This window comes from Mus pahari, chromosome 4, assembly GCF_900095145.1.
Source record: "Mus pahari chromosome 4, PAHARI_EIJ_v1.1, whole genome shotgun sequence".
NCBI classification, from domain to species: domain Eukaryota; kingdom Metazoa; phylum Chordata; class Mammalia; order Rodentia; family Muridae; genus Mus; species Mus pahari.
The window spans coordinates 31,043,629-31,063,532 of record NC_034593.1 but is presented as its reverse complement, the minus strand read 5'-3'; the positions used below and the strand labels follow the sequence as shown (position 1 = coordinate 31,063,532).

General features: G+C 43.0%; 1 protein-coding gene across 2 annotated transcripts in view; it reads left to right on the top strand.

Annotated features, from left to right (window-relative positions):
• The window catches only part of Trpc3 (transient receptor potential cation channel subfamily C member 3), a 72,708-nt gene that overhangs the window by 47,367 nt on the left and 5,437 nt on the right, over positions 1 to 19,904 (top strand). For both annotated transcript variants that reach the window (XM_021195443.1, XM_029537966.1), the window contains exons 7-10: positions 1,121 to 1,385; positions 5,056 to 5,251; positions 7,332 to 7,541; positions 11,420 to 11,503. In XM_021195443.1, coding sequence (XP_021051102.1) covers positions 1,121 to 1,385; positions 5,056 to 5,251; positions 7,332 to 7,541; positions 11,420 to 11,503 — 755 coding nt within the window. The remainder of the gene's footprint in view (positions 1 to 1,120; positions 1,386 to 5,055; positions 5,252 to 7,331; positions 7,542 to 11,419; positions 11,504 to 19,904) is intronic.

The window sequence follows — 19,904 nt, the reverse complement described above, 5'->3', positions numbered from 1 at the left end:
ATCCACCTGCCTCTGCCTCCCGAGTGCTGGGATTAAAGGCATGCACCACTACCGCCCAGCTTGTTGCTTATGTTCTTAAGCTTGCCTCCCACCATCTGGTTATCTGTAGTGCTACCTGCCCTTGCTATCTCTGACTGGAGCCTGTCCTTCCTGTGATCCTGGTTGTTTCAGAGCTCCTCAGAGTTCAGTTGTCTCTGTGATCCTGTGATCCTGAGATCCTGGGTGTGTCAGAGCTCCTAGGAGTCAAGCTGCCTCTGGGACCCTGAGATACTGGTGTGACTAAGCTCCTGGGATCCTGGGATCCTGGGATGCTGTGGTTTCTCTTTTTATAAAGGGGGGAATAACCCTGGACCATTGAAGGCAGTGTCTAACACACGGCAAACAGTCAGCAGATGCTAAGCTTGAAGTGCAAATGTCCACAGAGCAGCCATTCTTTTGGACATGACACAGTTTGAACAGAGTTAACCATTTACTATTTCACTGGCCTTCCAGGGAACTAAATCTGCTGTAGACTATTGGGCCCTCACTCCAGGTCTATATCTAACATATTATATAGTGTTATATTATGCTTCCTGGGAGTGGTCCTGAGGCTCAGATCTCACAGGGTCAGCACCACCATGATTTGTGATAGTCCCCTTAACGACTGTTGGGCAGTTTACTTGTGTTAACTGACAGATGAAATCATTTTCAAAATAAGGTTTCACTGAGGCTTTGCCCGTAGGATAGCAAATCAACCAGAAAATAACACTGACACCTCGGGGTCGGGGGAGTGAGTATCAATCGCCTCTCGCCCTGGACATAGTCCATGTCCACAAAACGTTGCCCCGCCCACTATTTCATTCCACTTTTGTGCCAGGTGAGGCTGTCTCAGTAACTTTGTAATAGGGTTTCACCCATTGAAACATAGAGGTTGTTTCTAGTTTTGCATAAAAATATAGAATCTGGGCAACAAATTCAATTGCCAGTAGTTCCAACTGAAGCAAGAACCACCTGCCTGTATTTGCTTTGCATAGTTAGGAATAAATATTTTTTTAAAAAGCTCCATTTGTAATCTCTCTCTCTCTCTCTCTCTCTCTCTCTCTCTCTCTCTCTCTCTCTCTCTCTCTCTTCCCTTTCCTAGCTAGAGACAAATGGCTCCCCTCAGACCCTCAGATCATCTCCGAAGGGCTCTATGCCATAGCTGTGGTGCTCAGCTTCTCCCGGATCGCGTACATCCTCCCTGCAAACGAGAGCTTTGGGCCCTTGCAGATCTCTCTTGGAAGGACCGTGAAGGACATATTCAAGTTCATGGTTCTCTTCATCATGGTGTTCCTGGCTTTCATGATTGGCATGTTCATACTTTATTCTTACTACCTTGGGGCCAAAGTAAATCCTGCTTTTACCACGTAAGTAAGACGTCATACTAGGAAGGTATAAAAAGAACTTCTAACGGGTCCAGCAAATGAGGAATGACGAAGCCACTCTCAAGAGCAGAAAAACAGCCCAGGAAATCAGTGTCTCTGGCTGGTCATGCGGGTCATTCGTCCACTCTTGGAGTTCAGTGAGAGTGATCAGGATTTGGAAAAATACTGGACCAAAGGGGCTATTTAAAAAAAAAAAAAAAAAAAAAAGAATGGCAAATGTCTAATAGTGGGCATCTCTTACATTATGTAAAACGCTAAATTTAGCGCCATCATTTTGAAGTCTGGATTACTCTTCTAGCTTCTGTGTTAATGTTTTCATCAGGAGTGGGTACGGGGATTCAAGAGCAGGACAGCCCCTGACAAGTCACTGCCAACCCCAGCCCTCCCGGGAAGAGTCACCTCCTCCCTGAAGCCTGCCTTGATTAACCCCGTAGTCACCATCACTTTTAGGTTCCCAGCTGTGAGATCATCCTTCTCACCCCTGGGTGGCTGGTTGTCATGGGGATGGGACTCTCCCTGTGAGTTTCAGCCCTTGCTGGCAAGAGTATCACCAACCTCGCCACCTACCCTTTGCGCCCACATTGCCACATCTGCAAGCCAGCAGCACAGTAAGTTCCCTGTAGTTAAAGTACAGAATCACATCCTTGGAAACATCTGAATTGTCCTAAAGTAACTCCTAAATAGTTGTTGTCAAGCAGGTCTTAAGGGTAAAAGGAGCCTAGAGGTTCATTTTATTATAATAAATGACAATAACGACAACAACAAAAATCCTGTGACTCCATTGGAGAATGGACAGGACCCTGCACAGGGCCCCTGTTCCCTTCCTCACAGCAGTTCATATGATACATTACTTTTTTCTTTTCTTTTTTGAAGGGAGACCTGGTAACGCAATATAGTAGAAAAGAGTCTCGCTGAAAAGTCTGGTGGGCCAGGGTTTTAACACAGTTCTGCTATTTTCTAACAGCGCCCTTTGGTTAAATTACTGAACATTTTTTCCGTGTCATTTTTCTCAATTTTAAAATAAGCATGATAGATTTTAAATAAGGTCGTGGTGAGGATTGCATAAGGCTTGTTACATAAAGCCTCTTGCCCACAGTAGGAGCTGCGGCGTCCTTTCCTTTGCAGCTCCCTCGGCTCCCACACACGAGGCTGACCCACAGATGCTGCAAGAAAGTTTGTGCAGGCACGGGAGAAAGGGGCGGGGTGACTCCATGACAGACAGGTAGAGTAAATGCAGAAATGGAGGCTGGAGTGATCAATCTTCTGAGTGACTTCATACTCCTGAGGTTTTGTGACAAAGGGAATCCCCCCCTCTCTTTTTCTCTCCTCCCCCTCCCCCTATCCCCAGGAACTGACAACATTTCTAGAACATACTGGATGTTCCAGTGTTACTGACTGAGTGGTTACATGAATAAATAGGTAAACTAGCGTTTAAACCTGGCAGGTCTAAAGGCTTCATTATTGTTTAGAATTTGTTAAAAAAAATTTTTGAAGTACTATTTTCATAAATCATTTTCTTGGGGGGAAACAAAAAGACTATTTTCCACCTGTGCTTCATAATGAATCTGGGTGGAGACGGTTGAAGTTTCTTTATTCCGTTCACAGATGCAAGGTTGTGTGACAAAATGGGCTTAATGCCCTCAGATAAAAGTCATAGGAGGGATGGAACCCGACGCTTAGTCTGGCATGTGCTGTAAGGACTGGGGGCTCCCATTCCATTGCCTCCCACCCCGTGTCTCCTGGGCTGCGCATTGTTTCCATGGGGATGCTGGGGGCTCCTGTTGCGTGGCCTCCCACCCCGTGTCTCCTGGGCTGTGCATTGTTTCCATGGGGATGCTGGGGGCTCCTGTTGCGTGGCCTCCCACCCCGTGTCTCCTGGGCTGCGCATTGTTTCCATGGAGGAGCTGGGGGCTCCTGTTGCGTGGCCTCCCACCCCGTGTCTCTTGGGCTGCGCATTGTTTCCATGGAGGAGATGCAGCCGGGTTTCAGAATCTGTACCCCACATGCAACCGACCATGGATCTAATATTCTTTTAAGAAATGAGCTGGACGTGGTGGCGCAGGCCTTTAATCCCAGCACTCGGGAGGCAGAGACAGGCAGATTTCTGAGTTCGAGGCCAGCCTGGTCTACAGAGTTCCAGAACAGCCAGGGCTATACAGAGAAACCCTGTCTCGAAAAACCAAAAAAAAAAAAAAAAAAGAAATAGTCTGTGTTTGAGCATACACACCCTTTTCCTGCCACGGTTCCCCAAACACAATAGTACAATAATTCTTTGCATAGCTTTGTATTACATTTGATGTTCTAAGTAACCAAGCGATGGTTTAAACACTATGGAAAGTGATACACTGATAACCTGGAAATACAGCGTCATTTCTTCGGGGTTCCCTTGCACGTTCTCAGAGGTTGATGCCCACAAGGAATTAGAGGCTAATTCCCCACAGATAGCATGGCTGACTGTGGATTCTTGTGACCAGAATTCAGGCATCAGGGTTGGGTATTTAGAGAGAAAAGGCCTTCCTTCAGGCCCTAACCCTCAGTCCATGAGCTGACTTTCATTCTCGGAAACCATGGTTTCTTTTGAATACTTTTGGAGATTTTTTTTCCCAAAAAAAAGAAGAATATAAATATCCAGATAGCCCTCTCTTTTGTATTCAGATGAGTAAGTATTTCACAGTTGCTACATGTAATTTTTTACTTACTGTATCTTTGCTATCCCTTATACTATAACTGTATGAAGATAAATCCGCCTTGTTATCCCCAGTGGCTGCACCGCATTCCACCATCTGGATACACCAAAACTCTTTGGCCTGTTCCCTGGATATTAAGCTTGGTTTTGTTCTGGGTACACACAAACTACTTCGTTGCAAGCCATGGTGAGGGGCTAGATCCTTTTTTGAAGTGGGTGTTTCATTTTAAACCTAAGCCAAGAAGTTAGATTTAAATTTCCAAACCACCTACAAAATCAGACTCCAGCCTTGCATCCTTCCAGAAGAAAAGTATGGGTGTTGTGAAGCAACTTCTGCTTTCTCCTGCTGACCAACTCTTCATCAGAATAACTTCAGAAAAGCTGGTCATTGACCCCAGCCTCTGAAACCCCAGGGTATAATTGCGGCTAAGTACTCTAACAATGCAGACGTGGTGGCACATACCTGGATTGCAACCTCTTAGAATCTGGATGCAGGAAGATCAATTCAATGCCATACTGTCTTGAAAACAATTTGAAAAAATAATATACCATAACAGAATAATTCTTAAAATATTTTTAATTCTTAAAACATATTTTTCACTTTTAAATTTTAATTTTTAAAATATAACCGAAAAACTCTTTAAATTTTTATTAGAAGCAATTATTGGGGGGGGGGGCTAGAGAGATGGCTCAGCAGTTAAAAGCTCTGGCTGCTCTTGCAGAGGACCTGGGTTCAAATCCCAGAATCCACCTGCTTACGACCATCTGTAACTCCAGACCCAGGGTATCTGATGCCCTCTTCTGGCTTCCACAGGCACTGCATGCACACAGTGCACAGACATATGCAATTGTTAGGAATGTATGATGATAGCATTTCATAATAATATTTACATATGCCTAGCATTAGATACTAGCTTGTTTTTAATACTGGAAGCTTCTCATTACCGTGTTTTTACTGTTCAACAGGGTCGAAGAAAGTTTCAAGACTTTGTTTTGGTCCATATTTGGATTGTCTGAAGTGACTTCTGTTGTCCTCAAATACGATCACAAATTCATAGAGAATATTGGATATGTTCTCTATGGAATCTATAATGTAACTATGGTGGTTGTTTTACTCAACATGCTAATTGCTATGATTAACAGCTCATACCAAGAGATCGAGGTGAGTGTTCCTTCGCTCTGTGTCTCAGAAGTTCTAAGACTATTGGCTAGAAATATTGGCTGCTGGGGGATTCTTGCTTGCTGGGCCACCCACTCTGATCCCTGCGGAAGCTACGGCAGTTGAGTTAACTATGTTCTTTAGGCAAAATGTTCAGTGCCTGGAAGCCACTCTGCTTTGGGCTTTGGGTTTGTCGGTTCCACAGCTTCCTCCTTTGTGGTCTACTTTTACATATCTTCTGCTCTCAGAGATCTTGGCTTAGCAGTGTGTCACCTCCACCAAATAGCGATGCTTGCCTGGGGTTTTGAAGACAGGGTCTCACTCCAGAACCAGGCTACCCAGGGCATCACTGTGCTATCCAGACTGCAAACTCACTGAACCCCACCTACTTCATGTTCCCAGGAGCTCAGACTGTAGCTGTGCATGCGGCACCAGGCTTAGCTTCTATGTGCATTTTGGGAATGGATTCCCGTATATAGTGTCCCCTTGTCGGTTATTTTACTTGTTGCTATGACAAAGCAAATTAAGGAAGCAAGAGTTTATTTTTGGCTGACAATTCAGGGTACAGTCCATCATGGTGGGAACTGGTGGTCACACTGCGTTCTTAGTCAGGACACAGAGAATGGTGGGAACTGGTGGTCACACTGCATTCTTAGTCAGGACACAGAGAAAGGTGGATATTGGACCTCGGCTCATTTTCTCCTCTTTATGTAGTCTTGAGTGTAGTTGGGACTACCCACATCTTACGGTAGGTTATACCACCCAAATTAACTCACTCTAAAAACTCTCCCATACGAATGCCTAGGATTTTGTCCCTTAGGCAATCCTAGAGCAAATCCCATCATGGGACCAAGCAGAATTAACCAGTACATGAATCCCACAGAGACCGAAGGACAATACTGTGAGTGTCTGTTTGTGTGGTGACATCAGTGTAGGTACTAAGGACTAAAGGAGCTCACTTCCTATTCCTGTGGCCCTGCTTCATGTCCTTTGTCAGTGAGGATAGTTGTACCAATCACCGTGAGGAGCACTGGGAATAGAAAAAGATAAAGGCAAATCTCGGCCACTGTAGGATTCATGTGACATTTGGAGACATGTGGGACAAATACAAACTTCAAAATGTAATTGATCCAGTGAAATGTGTTGGCTTATGTCTGTTATCCAGGACTTAGGAGAATGTGGCAGTGGGCTAGCCTAAGCTACAGTGTAAGTTCCAGGCCAGTCTGTGCTAGTGTGAAATCTTCAAAACAAATTAAGATGAATGAAGCAAAAAAATCAATGTATCTAAATGTCATTCCCCCTTTGCCTTTAGAATAAGACGTGTGACATCTACAACTTGTTATGGTGGGTCTGGAAGAGCCTGGAGTGTGGCAGAGAGTGAGAAATGGTGATGGATGTCAAGAGATGGTTGGGAGGACAGAGAGAGACTATGGTTTTATCCTTCTTTGATCCTGAATTTTCTTGTCTTTTTGCATTACCTCGAAATGAGGAACAGGAAATGCTGGCTGTATCTCCGTGGGTACAGTCAGAGGCATATGGAAGCGAAAGCATTTTGATATCAGTATGTGAGTCTATAGTAGGTGGACAAGTAGGAATTATATGCAGATAAATGTGAATAAGTTACTGAATTGTTTAAAACATAATGTAATTACTATAAGAATGTACATCAGGTCTGGAGTGTCTCATTTAAAATTTAGTAACTGTGGGACTGGAGAGATTTCTTAGAAGTTAAGAGTTACTATTCTCAAAAAGAACCAGAGAGTTTAGTTCCCAGTACCCACATCAGGTGACTTACAACTATGCTGTTGTAACTATGCTTTAGGGTGTCTGATCTTTTTAGAGGGGTCTTTTGGCCACCACAGGTATATGCACACACAGACACACAGACACACACAAGCACACACACACACATTCGCACACATATACACTCACACATAAGTACACACATACATACACACACATACAGATAGACACACATATAGGAAAGCACACACATCACACACATGCACACACAAGCACACGCACTTAAAAATAAAATCTTTTTTTTTTTTTTACTTTAACAATGAGTTTTATTTTGTAACAGGATGACAGTGATGTAGAATGGAAGTTTGCTCGTTCCAAACTTTGGCTGTCCTACTTCGATGATGGAAAAACATTACCTCCACCCTTCAGTCTGGTCCCTAGTCCAAAATCGTTTGTTTACTTCATCATGAGGATCACTAACTTTTCCAAATGCAGGAGGAGAAGGCTGCAGAAGGACCTGGAACTGGGCATGGGTAACTCAAAGTCCAGGGTACGTACTGAAAAGATGCCAAGATCATCAAATAAATGTCCTGTCTCTTTTTCCTGGCCTTTGATATCCGTTCATTAATTCCCGTGTGTGAACTTAGAAGAGATTGAGCGTAGCTGCCTATCCCATGGTCTTTCATAGACTAATACTATCTGCAGAGTGTTTCAAATAGTCACTTAGTCTATGCCTTATTGGGGGGTCAGCCTCTCATGGAAACTTCCACAACATAAACAAGCTCATGAAAAGCTTGTTAAACATAAAAAAAGAAAGTTGTTGTCAAAAGAATGCTTTGCATCTGTGTGCCCCATGCTTTAAACCAGTTATTCTGAAGTTAAGTAGCTTTAACTTCAGACTTACCCCTTGGCGTGTGCATAGTTCACCAGCACTGTATTTGGAGAGACAGCAGAAGGACCTTTCCTTTAGTATCATGCCATGGATGAGACCCTGAGCATCTTCCCAACCAGCAATAAAGCCCTTTATAAAGAAGAACGCTGCAATAAATGTCCTTTATAAAGACGAATGCTCTGCCCTTGAGTTGACCTAGGAATGTAAGTTTCATGGTGGCACTTCATCAGTCTGAACATAGTTTCTGTATATAGAATTGGGGTAGGAGACACAACATTATGGCTGTATTTAAAATAAAAGGGAAGGAAGCAGACAGGAGCCAGTGTGTGATACTCAGGTACTGTCTCTGCTAAAACTGTAAAGATGGAGCCTGGCACGGTGCTGCAGGCCTGCAGTCCCCATTCTTGGTACACTGAGGCGGGAGACACCAAGACTGAAGCAGGCTGAGCGATATAGAGATTTTGAGACTGGTTAGGACTACAGAGGTTTGGTCTTTTAAAAAGTATGAAAAATGGTCTCCAGCTGCCGTAGTCTAGAAGCCCAGGAAACAGTAACACAGGGGCCTTGTACAAAAGTAGAGGCCTTTCCTTGATTGATGCTGAGGGAAAGACGGGATTGATGCAAGTTAATTCCTCATTTTTTGATGTAGATCTGTCTTTCCAATATTTTTTAATAGCCCTCGAATCTTACCCTTACAGATAGTGACCCTGTGCCGGGAGTGTGGTTCAGTGGATAGTGCCTCCTGACATGCACAAGGCCCTCGTTTTGAACCACAGCATTGGAAAATAAGTTTAAAAGCAAGTGGCTGTTTGCGGCTTTCTGTGTGGGTCACTTTCTGTTTGCGGTCACTGTGCTCTCTCATGGCTATTAGACGCCACAGCAGTGACCGGCTGTCCGTACCTCATTCAAATAATATCTCTCACACACAATGAGAAGCCGTGGGGTGGAAAAAAGTGTAGCCCCTAGGCTAGACTTGGTTCTGAACTGTCTTTTAAAACTCATGAGCAAGTTACACAGATAAATCGCCTCACCTAAAAGAGGAAAGCCATGAGGGTTAAATGGGATGTATTCCGCTCCAGCTCAGCAAACATCAGGGTCCTTCCTCATCATAGCCCACACTGCTTGCTGAGTGTTTAGACCTGGCTAGCAGCAAGAGCGCAGCCCATGCAGGGTATATGTGGATCTAGGCTCTCTGGCAGTCCATGCTTAGCCCTCTTTATGCACTGGGGAATAACTGACTCCTGATGTTCCGGGCGGCTCTGCCTGTTATGGAGATTGACAGTGTGCTGATGAATGTTTTATCTTTGTAGGGAAGCTTAGCTCCTTAAGTCTTTGGCCTCTGAAGCATAGTCACTTTCAGCCTGCTGTCCTTCAGAGAACAAACCTTGAAATTTTCTTTCTGTAGCTGTCTTCCCATTGCTGTGAGGAGGCACCATGACCGAGGCAACTCTTAAATGTTAAAGTTAACATTTAGTTGGGGCTGGCTTACGGTTTCAGAGGTTCAGTCCATTATCATTATGGCGGGAAGCGTGGCTGTGTGCAGGCAGACATGGAGAAGGAGCTGAGAGTTCTACATCTGGATCTGAAGACAGCCAGGAGGGGTCTCAAAACCGACACCCCTGGTGACACACTTCCTCCAACAAGGCCACACCTCCTGATTGTGTCACTTCCTGTGGGCCAAGCATATTTGAGCCACCACAGTAGGCAACAGAGTTTATGGACTTTAGACCCCAAATAGTCATAGTATAGATGGGGGCTACCAAAAGCCAGCTGGACGGGGTGCTTCCAGATGTTTAGACCTCTATGAAGACACAGGGAAAGCGCTCCACAGGACATCTCCTCCCACCCCGTGATGTCACTAATAGGAGGAAGAAACTTTTCTCAGCTAAGAGGGCCTACCTTGCCTCCCCACTCTTTTCAGATCCTCCTGAATTGCCCAGGCTGACCCTTAACTTTGATCTTCCTACTTAACTCTGCCCAGCATCTGGGCATCTGGGCATCCAGGCATCTGGGCACCCGGGCATCCGGGCACCCAGGCACCCAGGCACCTAGGCATCCAGGCATGTGGCACTACACCCACCCAAAGTGTCTCAGTCTTGCATCAGGCATCGACGTCCTTCATTAAACGAATTAAATAAAAAGACAGAGAAATATTGTTGTTCTGTTTTAGACACTTTTCATGCTAAGGCTGCTGAGTTCAGTCAGTAGGCTGATAGTGACCCCTAGTGGCAGAGGGAAAAGTCACATCATCACTTGCAGGTCCTAGCCAAACAGTCAACTAGAAGCCTGTCCAGCCCTGTCGCCTCTGCCTAGGCCTGCCACACTTCCTGAATTATTACAGGGAGGCTCTGGAGGTAGAAAGACTACAGTTTAGGATGGGAGCTCTTTTGAATCATATACAAGCCAGCTAGCCCTGGAATGATGGAAAGTTCCTGCTCATGTCTGTCAGTCGTGGCAGGGCTGAGCTCTCAGCTGGCTTTCTCCTCCTGCCTACTCAAAACTCAAGCTGAAGGTGGGAGTGAGGATAGGTAGATAGGTAACAGATAGATGATAGATTATAGATGGATGAGAGAGAGACAGAGGAGGGGGGATAGAGAACTAATAGATCCATGATAGATACACATAGAGGATTGTCATATAGATAGAGATGATAGATGATAAATAGATATGACTGATAGATACATGATAGATAGATAGATAGATAGATAGATAGATAGATAGATAGATAGATAGATAGATAGATAGATAGATACAGGATAGGTAGATACACATAGATGATTGATATATAGAGATGTAGAGGTGATAGATAGATGATAGATGATATGACAGAGAGAGATGACTGATAGATGCATGGTAGATATATAGATACACAGAGAATTGTCATATAGAGATAATAGATGATAAATAGATGGCTGATAGATACTAGATAGATAGATAGATAGATAGACAGACATAGATCACTGATGGATAGATATATGATTGATAGATGATAGATACATAGACAGACAGACATCTAGATAGAAACAGACAATAAAGCTCCATTCTTCAACCCAGTTCTTTCCAAAGATCTGATTAGTGTAAGGCAGGATGATAGAGAAGCCGTATTATTTTAGGTGATATCATAGAGCTATGAAATATCTGTAAGGCTACCCACACCTGTGGGATTCTGATCAATTAGGGAGGAGCTAGGGCTCAGCAGCCAATCAAACTACTTTGGAGGCACTTGGAGTTCTGAGTGGTAAACGTTGCCTATTCCCAGGAAAGCGTATGTTAGGTATGGGCCAACTTCTAAAGTACATTCTTAGTAACAGCTCCATTACACCGCATTGTGCAGGTTCTTTGGTGAAAGAGAACATCTCTCCCACACAACTGTTTGCCTTCAAAAATATTTAACCCCCTCATACAAGCCAACTTGAACAAAACATTCCTCAGAAGTGTGGACTCCTGAAATGCCATCCAAGAGAATAAAATAATCTATATCTCTTATTCCAAATGAATGTAATCTCATTTACTAGGTTAATTGTATTTTCTCCTAGTTAAACCTCTTCACACAGTCTAACTCGAGAGTTTTTGAATCACACAGTTTTAACAGCATTCTCAATCAGCCAACACGATATCAGGTAAGTACTTGTTAGCCATTTCTCTATTGTGTGTGACTCCTGTGTGACTCTCTGTCTGTGTGGAGTGGTGCAGTCTTCATGTACACTATGAAGTTGTACAGGGCAGAGAGAGTGGGGTGTTAGGGACTTCAAAATCAAACGGGATCAGCCTCTTTGTCCTTTCCCTTTTTGTTGTTGGGATTTTTGTTTTGTTTTGTTTGCTAAAGAAGAGACTGCTGTTGTTGTTGACGTTGTTGTTGTTGTCGTAACTTTATTCCTTATTTTCTTAAGATTGAGGTTTGTCCCCAGGACCTTGCCTGTGTTATATAGCCTAGGCTATTCTATTTTTGAGATAGAGTTTCACTAAGTTTCCTGGCTTGAGTTCCAACTCATTGTTACCCATGGACGGCAGGACATGGATTGGACTCTCATTCCTCCTACCTCAGCCTCTCAGACTACAGGCCTGTAGTACCAGGCTCACCGAGAAGGACTGCTTTCGCAGTATTGAAAACAAAGTGTTTCATAATTTTTTTTTTTAATGTGAGAGGCTTTTGCCTATGTGTCTGTCTGGCTACCCCGTGAATGTTCGGTGCTCACGGAGGTCAGAACAGAGCACTGGATCCCCCTAGTACTGGACTTGGAAACCACCATGAGGGTACTTAGTTTGTTTCATCCCTCATCTTCCATTGATAGAAATAAATCAGGGATTTTTATTTCAACCTAACAGAAATAGTTAAGTGCTTTTACTATGCATTTATCATTAAGGAACTTGGCCATGTATGATTAATGATCTAATTAGAAAAATCTCCATTTGCCTTTCTTTTTTTAATTAATCATTTTATTCATTTGCGTTTCAAATGTCATCCCCTTTCCCAGTTTCCCCTCCACAAACCCTCCTATCCCATCCACTACCTTCTGTTTCTATGAGGGTGCTCACCCACCCACCCACCCACCCACTCCTACCTCACTGCCCTAGCATTCCCCTACACTGGGACAGCAAGCCTCCACAGGACCAAGGGCCTCCCCTCCCACTGATGTCAGACAAGACCATCCTCTGCTATATATGTATCTCAAGCCATGGGTCCCTCCATGTGCACTCTTTGGTTGGTGGTTTAGTCCCTGGGAGCCCTGCATGGTCTGGTTGATTGATGTTGTTCTCCCTCATTTGCCTTTCTTGACGATTTTCTGTTACCGGTTAAGAGAAATTTTAATAGTTAAAGCTGTCAGCCTTTGCCTAGGATCTGAGTTAAGGAGGCTTTTATGCCAGTGTGCTGAATGCCTTGAACTTCGAGCTGTTATTTCCCATCCTGGACTCTTTCGTGTTTGCAGTTAACTTTACAAGGCTTTCATGGCTTTGAGATTTATGTGCTATTTTAAAAGACTTATTGTGTAATAACCTTTAAACTTACATGTTTCTAGTTCTTTCACTTTGCACATGAAATATTCACCCTGTATAGAATGTCCTTGAGTTCAGCGACGGATGAAGGTCCAGATTTTCTTCTTCCAAATGATTATGTTCATCTATGTCCGGTGTGTTGAATATTGTTTAGGTTTTTTTGTTAACTTTTCATTTATTAAATTCCTATAGCAAATTGGTTTCTTCCTCTTTTTTCATGTTATGTTCCATTGGTCTGTCTATGAACACTATGTGACCAGATACAGTTTAAAACAAAGTCAAACAAAAACCAGATGCAATTATCAGCTTTACTTATTTTGCTAGACTGCCTGGCTATTCTTTTTCATTTGTTTTTTCTTAAGTTTGGAGTTTTAATCAGCCTGTCTAGTTCACAAAATTTCTGGCTGGTGTTCTTATGAAGGTTGGGCTAATGTTTTAAGATGTGACCTCTTTCGGATGTCCTTTCTTTGGTTGGTTGGATGTTTGGTTGGTTGGTTGGTTGGTTGGTGGATTTTTCTGATGTTTGGTTTGGTTTGGTTTGGTTTGGTTTGGTTTGGTTTGGTTTGGTATCTGTAATAAGGTCCTGGTAGCCCACGCTGTCTTCAAACTCAGTAAGTAGAAGTTGGCCCTGAACTTCTGGTCCTACTGCCTCTCCCTCTGAAATGTTGAGATTTGCAGGTTGTACCATTATGCCCAGATTTGTACAAGTCTTTGTGTCTGGTGTCATTATATTTATTATTTTCCATTTGTTAAAAAGTCTCTGGAACTGCCAAATAGCAACTACTGAAGGGCTAAGAAATGATAAGCCACTATTTCTTTCTTGTGTTCAAAAGTTCGGGTCGCCAGCTCTTCTGGAGCGCTACTGAGGATGCCTGAGAGCCAGGCCTTCTCTGTCTAGTGCTGTGTCTGTGACAAAGGGCATGTGCTACTAAGCCTGGCCTTAAACACAGTACCTTTTGAAGGGGAAAGTGTTCTATCTGTGTACAGAATGTTCCCTGAGGATAAAAGGAGGCGAGCATGCTTGCTTATTTTCCCTTAGGTGATGGTGTGTTAGTGAGAGACTTAGTTCAGATGGCCTCCAGGGAAATTTGAACTCCAGATGAATTATTAAAACAATCTATTTTCTATCGTTTTCTCTTTTGGCAGTAAGTGTAAAATTACGTAGACCTTTTCTAAGCATAGTTTCCAAAAACATTTAAATATCATGCAGAGTATTACATTAGAGGATATGGACATTTGAGTTTCCCAGCTTTGTTCAATAACACGGTTAGTAACTAACCTTATCTAAGCAGCAACTATGAGCCTACATGTATTTGATTGTTCAATCTGAATAATTATTTATGAGCTGAGTTTTGTGACCTATCATGGAGTTGAAAAAACAGACGCTCATGAGTACTTTAGGATCGCTTATCTGGTAAAGACCTTTATTCAAATTCAGAGATTTTTTTTTTTTGTTCACTCCCAGGACATCTGCCTCACCTTCATTCTTATTTGTGTATTGTGCTGTATGTTCATGAATGTGTGTGTATGTAAAAGTGTTTATGTATTCGAATGTGGAGGCCAAAGGTCAATGCCAGGTGTGTTCCTCAGTCACTTTCCACATTATCGCTCAGTGAACCCAGAGCTTGCAGATTTGTCTAGATTGGAGGCCCAGTGAGCTCTAGAGACCTACCATCTTCCTCCTCAGCAATATTTGTATAAGATATATTTATCTGAACTTGGTCCTCTTTATTCCGCTTCCTCCTCTTCCTCTTTCTCCTCCTCCTCTTCGTCTTCATCTTCTTCCTCTTCCTCTTCCTCCTCCTCCTCTTCCTCCTCCTTTGAGACACAGTCTTGCTACATAGCTCTGACTGTCCTGGAACTCATTATATAGACTAGGCTGGCCTCAAACTCCGAGACCTGCCTGCCTCTGCCACCCAGTGCTAAGACCACCATAGCCAGCCTAGGTCTTCATTCTTATGCAGCAAGCGCTTTACCAATTGAGCAGTCCCCACACCTTAATTTTTAAGACATTTTAGGCCAGGCATGGAAGCAAGTGCACATCTGTATTTTCAGTATTTGTGAGACTAAGGAAGGAATATAGTAGACTTGATGCTAGCCTGGGCTATATATCCAAGATCTTGTATCAAAAAATAAGTTGCATTTTATTTTTTTGGTGAGAAAAGGTTTCTATGGAAACCTTTTTTTTTTTTTTTTTTTTTTTTTTTTTTTTGGTTTTTCGAGACAGGGTTTCTCTGTGTAGCCCTAGCTGTCCTGGAACTCACTCTGTAGACCATGCTGGCCTCGAACTCAGAAATTCACCTGGCCTCGAACTCAGAAATTCACCTGCCTTTGCCTCCCAAGTGCTGGGATTAAAGGTGGCCACCACCGCCCGGCTCTACAGAAACCTTTTTACAAACGACCATTTTAAGTCAGCATTACTCTCACTTTCTTTGGCAAATAAAGTGCGTTCATCACTGTGGAAAATGTTTACTCACTGTGACCATATTTACGCCATACTCCTTGCTTTAATAAATGCCAGTGCTTTGATATATCCTTTCGGCATTTAGTCACTGATGTATTTAACACACCCCATCCTGCTACACCTGTCTTTTCCCTATGTAGGGAGCTTCACCTTCTTAGGGCTTAAGTGTGCTTTTCTCAAGCCTACTTGTTTATATTTACAATTACAGACATAAACATATCCATAGCATTATTCATTAGCTCTGGGGGGGTGTGCCTGCTTGGGCAGGTTTTTAAACACTGATTATTATTTCTATTGATGTGGAGGGCCTATGTGTACATTGAGTACAGTGCCCTGGAGACTAGAAAAGGGCATCAGATCTCCTGGGGCTAGAGCTAGGTGGTTGTGAGTTGCCTACCATGGGTGTGGAGAACCAGACTCAGTTTCCCTGGAAGAGCAGTACTGTTGTGCTGTCTCCCCAGGCCCTGGCTTGTGTATTTCCTAAGAAGTTAAATAATACATTAAGAAACTGTTACCGGGCTGGTGAGATGGCTCAGCGGGTAAGAAGAGCATTCACTGCTCTTCCAAAGGTCCTGAGTTCAAATCCCAGCAACCACATGGTGGCTCACAACCACCCGCGATGAGATCTGACACCCTCTTCTGGTGTGTCTGACGTCAGCTACTGTGTACTTATGTATAATAATAAATAAATATTAAAAAAAAAAAAAAAAAAAAGAAACTGTTACCGGTGTTTCTTTTTGCTACCAGGGGTTTTCCATATTGCTACATGGGATTCTCATTCTTAACTGTTGTGTGATTTCCCATTGTATCTACAAACCATCTTGTTCATTTAGTTCATTTTCTATTGACTATTATAAACAGTCCTCTAGTGTCTTATGACATTTCTTTTAATATTATCAGAGTTTTTTTCTGATTCCGTGCTTGAGAGTGGCTGTATTTCCATTTTCGGCAGCAGGTACACATAAGGATTTCTTGGCTTCCTCACAAGCATTTGAACTCAGAATTTAAAAAAAAAAAAAAAAAAAAGAATGACAGCTATGAAGCTATGAAACAACTAGCCTGTACAATCCAAAGTGAAAGGCCAATAAAACGCAAGAATAATTTACCACAGTGGTCTCCAGTTCTATTCTTTGCCCTACAATGCTGTTTCATTTCCTGTTAGTTAGGAAGGGGGCAGCAATAAACCTGAATGTGATAACACCAGTCAGCTGTGTTGATTTAGGGCCCTTACATACATACCCAGGAATGGCAGAGATGACATATGCTCTCTTTTAATTTCTCCAGGACCTTCCGCACCGATTCCCGTAGCGAGATGAGACGTTTGTCAGATACTAAGAGCACAAGTTAGGCCATGCTTGTTCCTGCCTGTCTCTTGGGTCTTTGTCTCTCTGTCTTAGTCACCTGAAGCGATCCCTAGAACTGTACATTCAGTAGAAGACAGGTCACTGGGCTCCTTTTCTCAGAGATAAGCAGTTTTAATGAACTTTAGACTCCCCTCTTCCCTCAGCTTCTAGGAAGGAGGATACACTCCCTCCCTTTCACAGGGAACAATTGGAGAATAAAGGAGTGATAAGACCCAGGCGCTCTTGGTTCTCAGGCCTTTCCTGGTGGGTATGTAGAGAGCGAGAGGTAAACTCAAAACCGATTTGAATCTCAGTGGGAGTGGTATGGGCCCAGATGCTAGTGAAAACATGTCCTTAGACTGTAACTGGTATGTTTTGTAACCAGGTTAAAGCTTATCTTTAATCCAGAACAATAGGGGGAAATCTCATTTGACTTAAGTTTACATTTCACTGATTTCTTTCAGAGCATCAAGAACGTTTCCCTAGAAGTTTTAATTCATACACTTATGTCTCCAATCCACTTGCCTCATTTGTAAATACTGTGTGAGGAAAGGATCTAGTTTTTGGCTTCCCTATAGGATATTTATGTCTCGGCACTACTTGATAATGATCTTCATCCTCATCTCTTTAAAAAAATATTTATTGCTTGATTTATTATTACCATCATTAATCATCATTGTATTTTATGCATATGGATATTTGTTTGCATGTATGTCTGTGCACCATATGTATGTCTGGATGCCTGTAAGCACTCAGGAAAAAGCATCAAATGCTCTGGAATTGGTATAACAGACAGTTTTGAGGCATCATATAGGTGCTGGGTCCTCTGTGAGGTCAGCCAGTGTTCTTGATTGTTGAGCCATCTCTCCACCCCATTATTCATTTAGTGTGTGTGTGTGTGTGTGTGTGTGTGTGTGTGTGTGTGTGTATGTGTGTGTACATGCTACTGAACAAAACTGGCTCTCAATAAGCAGTTGGTGAATGAATCTCTGAGCCTAAGATCTGTCTTTTCGGGTCTGGTTTCCCTTGATTGAAGAGTCAGTTGGATCCAAAGCTTTCTCAGTGGCTCCAATAAAAAGAGGAGGTGAAGCCTAGTTCTATGTCCTTCCCTGGGGGCACGGTTGACAAGGTTGGAGTTGGGGCTAGGGCCAGGAGAGCCTTGAAGAAGTTAAAGTTTCAACTCCTGGGAGCCCAGCTTTCCCCTCTGAGGGACTGTGGTCATTACAGTCTTAAGGTAGCCGTGTCTAAGCTATCCTGTGTTCTCCTTGCCAACATTCTTTGACTTAGCTTTCTGCTGACCTTGGTCCATTGTGCCCTTATAAATAGCACATACAGAGCTGTACTTCTTAATACACGTGCTTGGCATAAACCCTCAGCTTATGAGACTCCCTGGTCCCAGCTCTCTGTCTTCTGTAGCTTCTCGTCCCTAGTCCTCCCACCTTGCAGCTTGGGATGCTTGTTCCTGCAGGTGTGGGTAGCGTGTGACTGGGGAAACAGGCATTTTAATAGCATGGGGCTCTCTGTTGTCACACCGCTGTAGCTTTTCCCCAACGGTGGCATTCCAGATTACCCTGGAACCCCTTTTATTCCCTTTAACATCTCACAGATCACTTAGCTTCAAACGTTTTTGTTGTCTTAAAACTGAGGTGTTTTCCCCATTCTCCCTACAACTACCGTTTAGCTCCAGCTTTCCCCCCAACTCCTTTCTGAATTATCTTTCAAGTGTGGTATTTGTGTATGCACAGGAGTATGTACAGCAACACTGAAGTCGGAAGCGATGCATGAACATGCACAGCCACACCCGAGTTTACCGGTTGATTGCCTCCAGTTGGCCCTGCTCCTTAACTCACACCTCTGCCAACATCTCAGAGGTTATCGGGCTCCTAATCCTCCTGCTTCTCTTTCCAGATGTAGGTTTATGATGCACATGAATTATTTCAGGAACACATGCGACCCAACTCGATCAGAAGGCTTTATATTTTGTGAAGTCTCTTACAACTGGACATTCTCATTCAGCTTCATGCTTCTTATTCTGTTTGTCTGTTTGTCTGTTTGTTGCTTTGTTACTTGTTTTGAGACATGGTCTCACTATGCAGCCTTGGAACTCACGGTGTAGACCAGGCTGTCCTCAAACTCACAGATGTTCCCAAATGCTGGAATTAAGCCACTATGCCTGGCTTCAGCATCGTGCTTCTAAGGTTCATCCCCAATGTGTGTGTGGCTGTGGTTGACTAATAAGATTAGTGAACACAGAGAGCTTGCACTGTGGGAGACTGACTGATTTACCTGTCCTCTTGCCTTGTTTTCTGAGATGTGTGTAGATTATTCAGTTCTTGCCATCTCGGACAGCCTTGCTTCTAACCCTGTTGCCTCGTGGCCATATGGGTAGTTTTGGGCTCTGAAAAGAGTGAAATTTCTGCCAGTGTTAAATATTAGAAGATAATTTAAGTCAGATTATTTCCAAAACACCTTGTCTATTTGCTCTCAAGCCAGGAAAATCTGAGTTTTCATTGGCCTGTGGCCTTCCCAGAAGGTATCATTATCAAATGTATGGCTCATTCATTTCCTTGATTAAATGCCAACCTACACCTCATCTCCCTTAGAGTACGTGTGTCCTCAGGAACAGACTTTAAGATTGTTCTATAAGTTGTTAGTATTTATGATTCCACTTCTGTGAAATAACTAGGTATCTTTTTCCTGTTTAAAAATGATGATACTGTTCTTATTATTTTTGAATAGTATCTTTATAAGTAGAAGTTCTTGAATTACAATGAAGTTCAATTTATCATTTTATGTTGTAATTAGAATTTTATCTTGTTTTTAAAATATAATCTGATATAACTATATTCTTCTAAAGGGTTAAAAAGCTTTATCTTTCACATGAAAGGCCAACTGGAATTAATTTTTCATCCATGTTATGAGGTTGGCATCCAAATTTTTTCTTTTTTTCCAATTTTTTATTAGGCATTTACTTCATTTACATTTCAAATGCTATCCCCAAAGTCCCCTATACCGTCCCCCCTCCTCCCCCCACTCCCCTACCCATCCACTCTCACTTCTTGGCCCTGGTGTTCCCCTGTACTGGGGCATATAAAGTTTGCAAGACCAAGGGGCCTCTCCTCCCAATGATGGCTGACTAGGCCATCTTCTGCTACATATGCAGCTAGAGACACGAGCTCTGGGGGTACTGGTTAGTTCATATTGCTGTTCCACCTATAG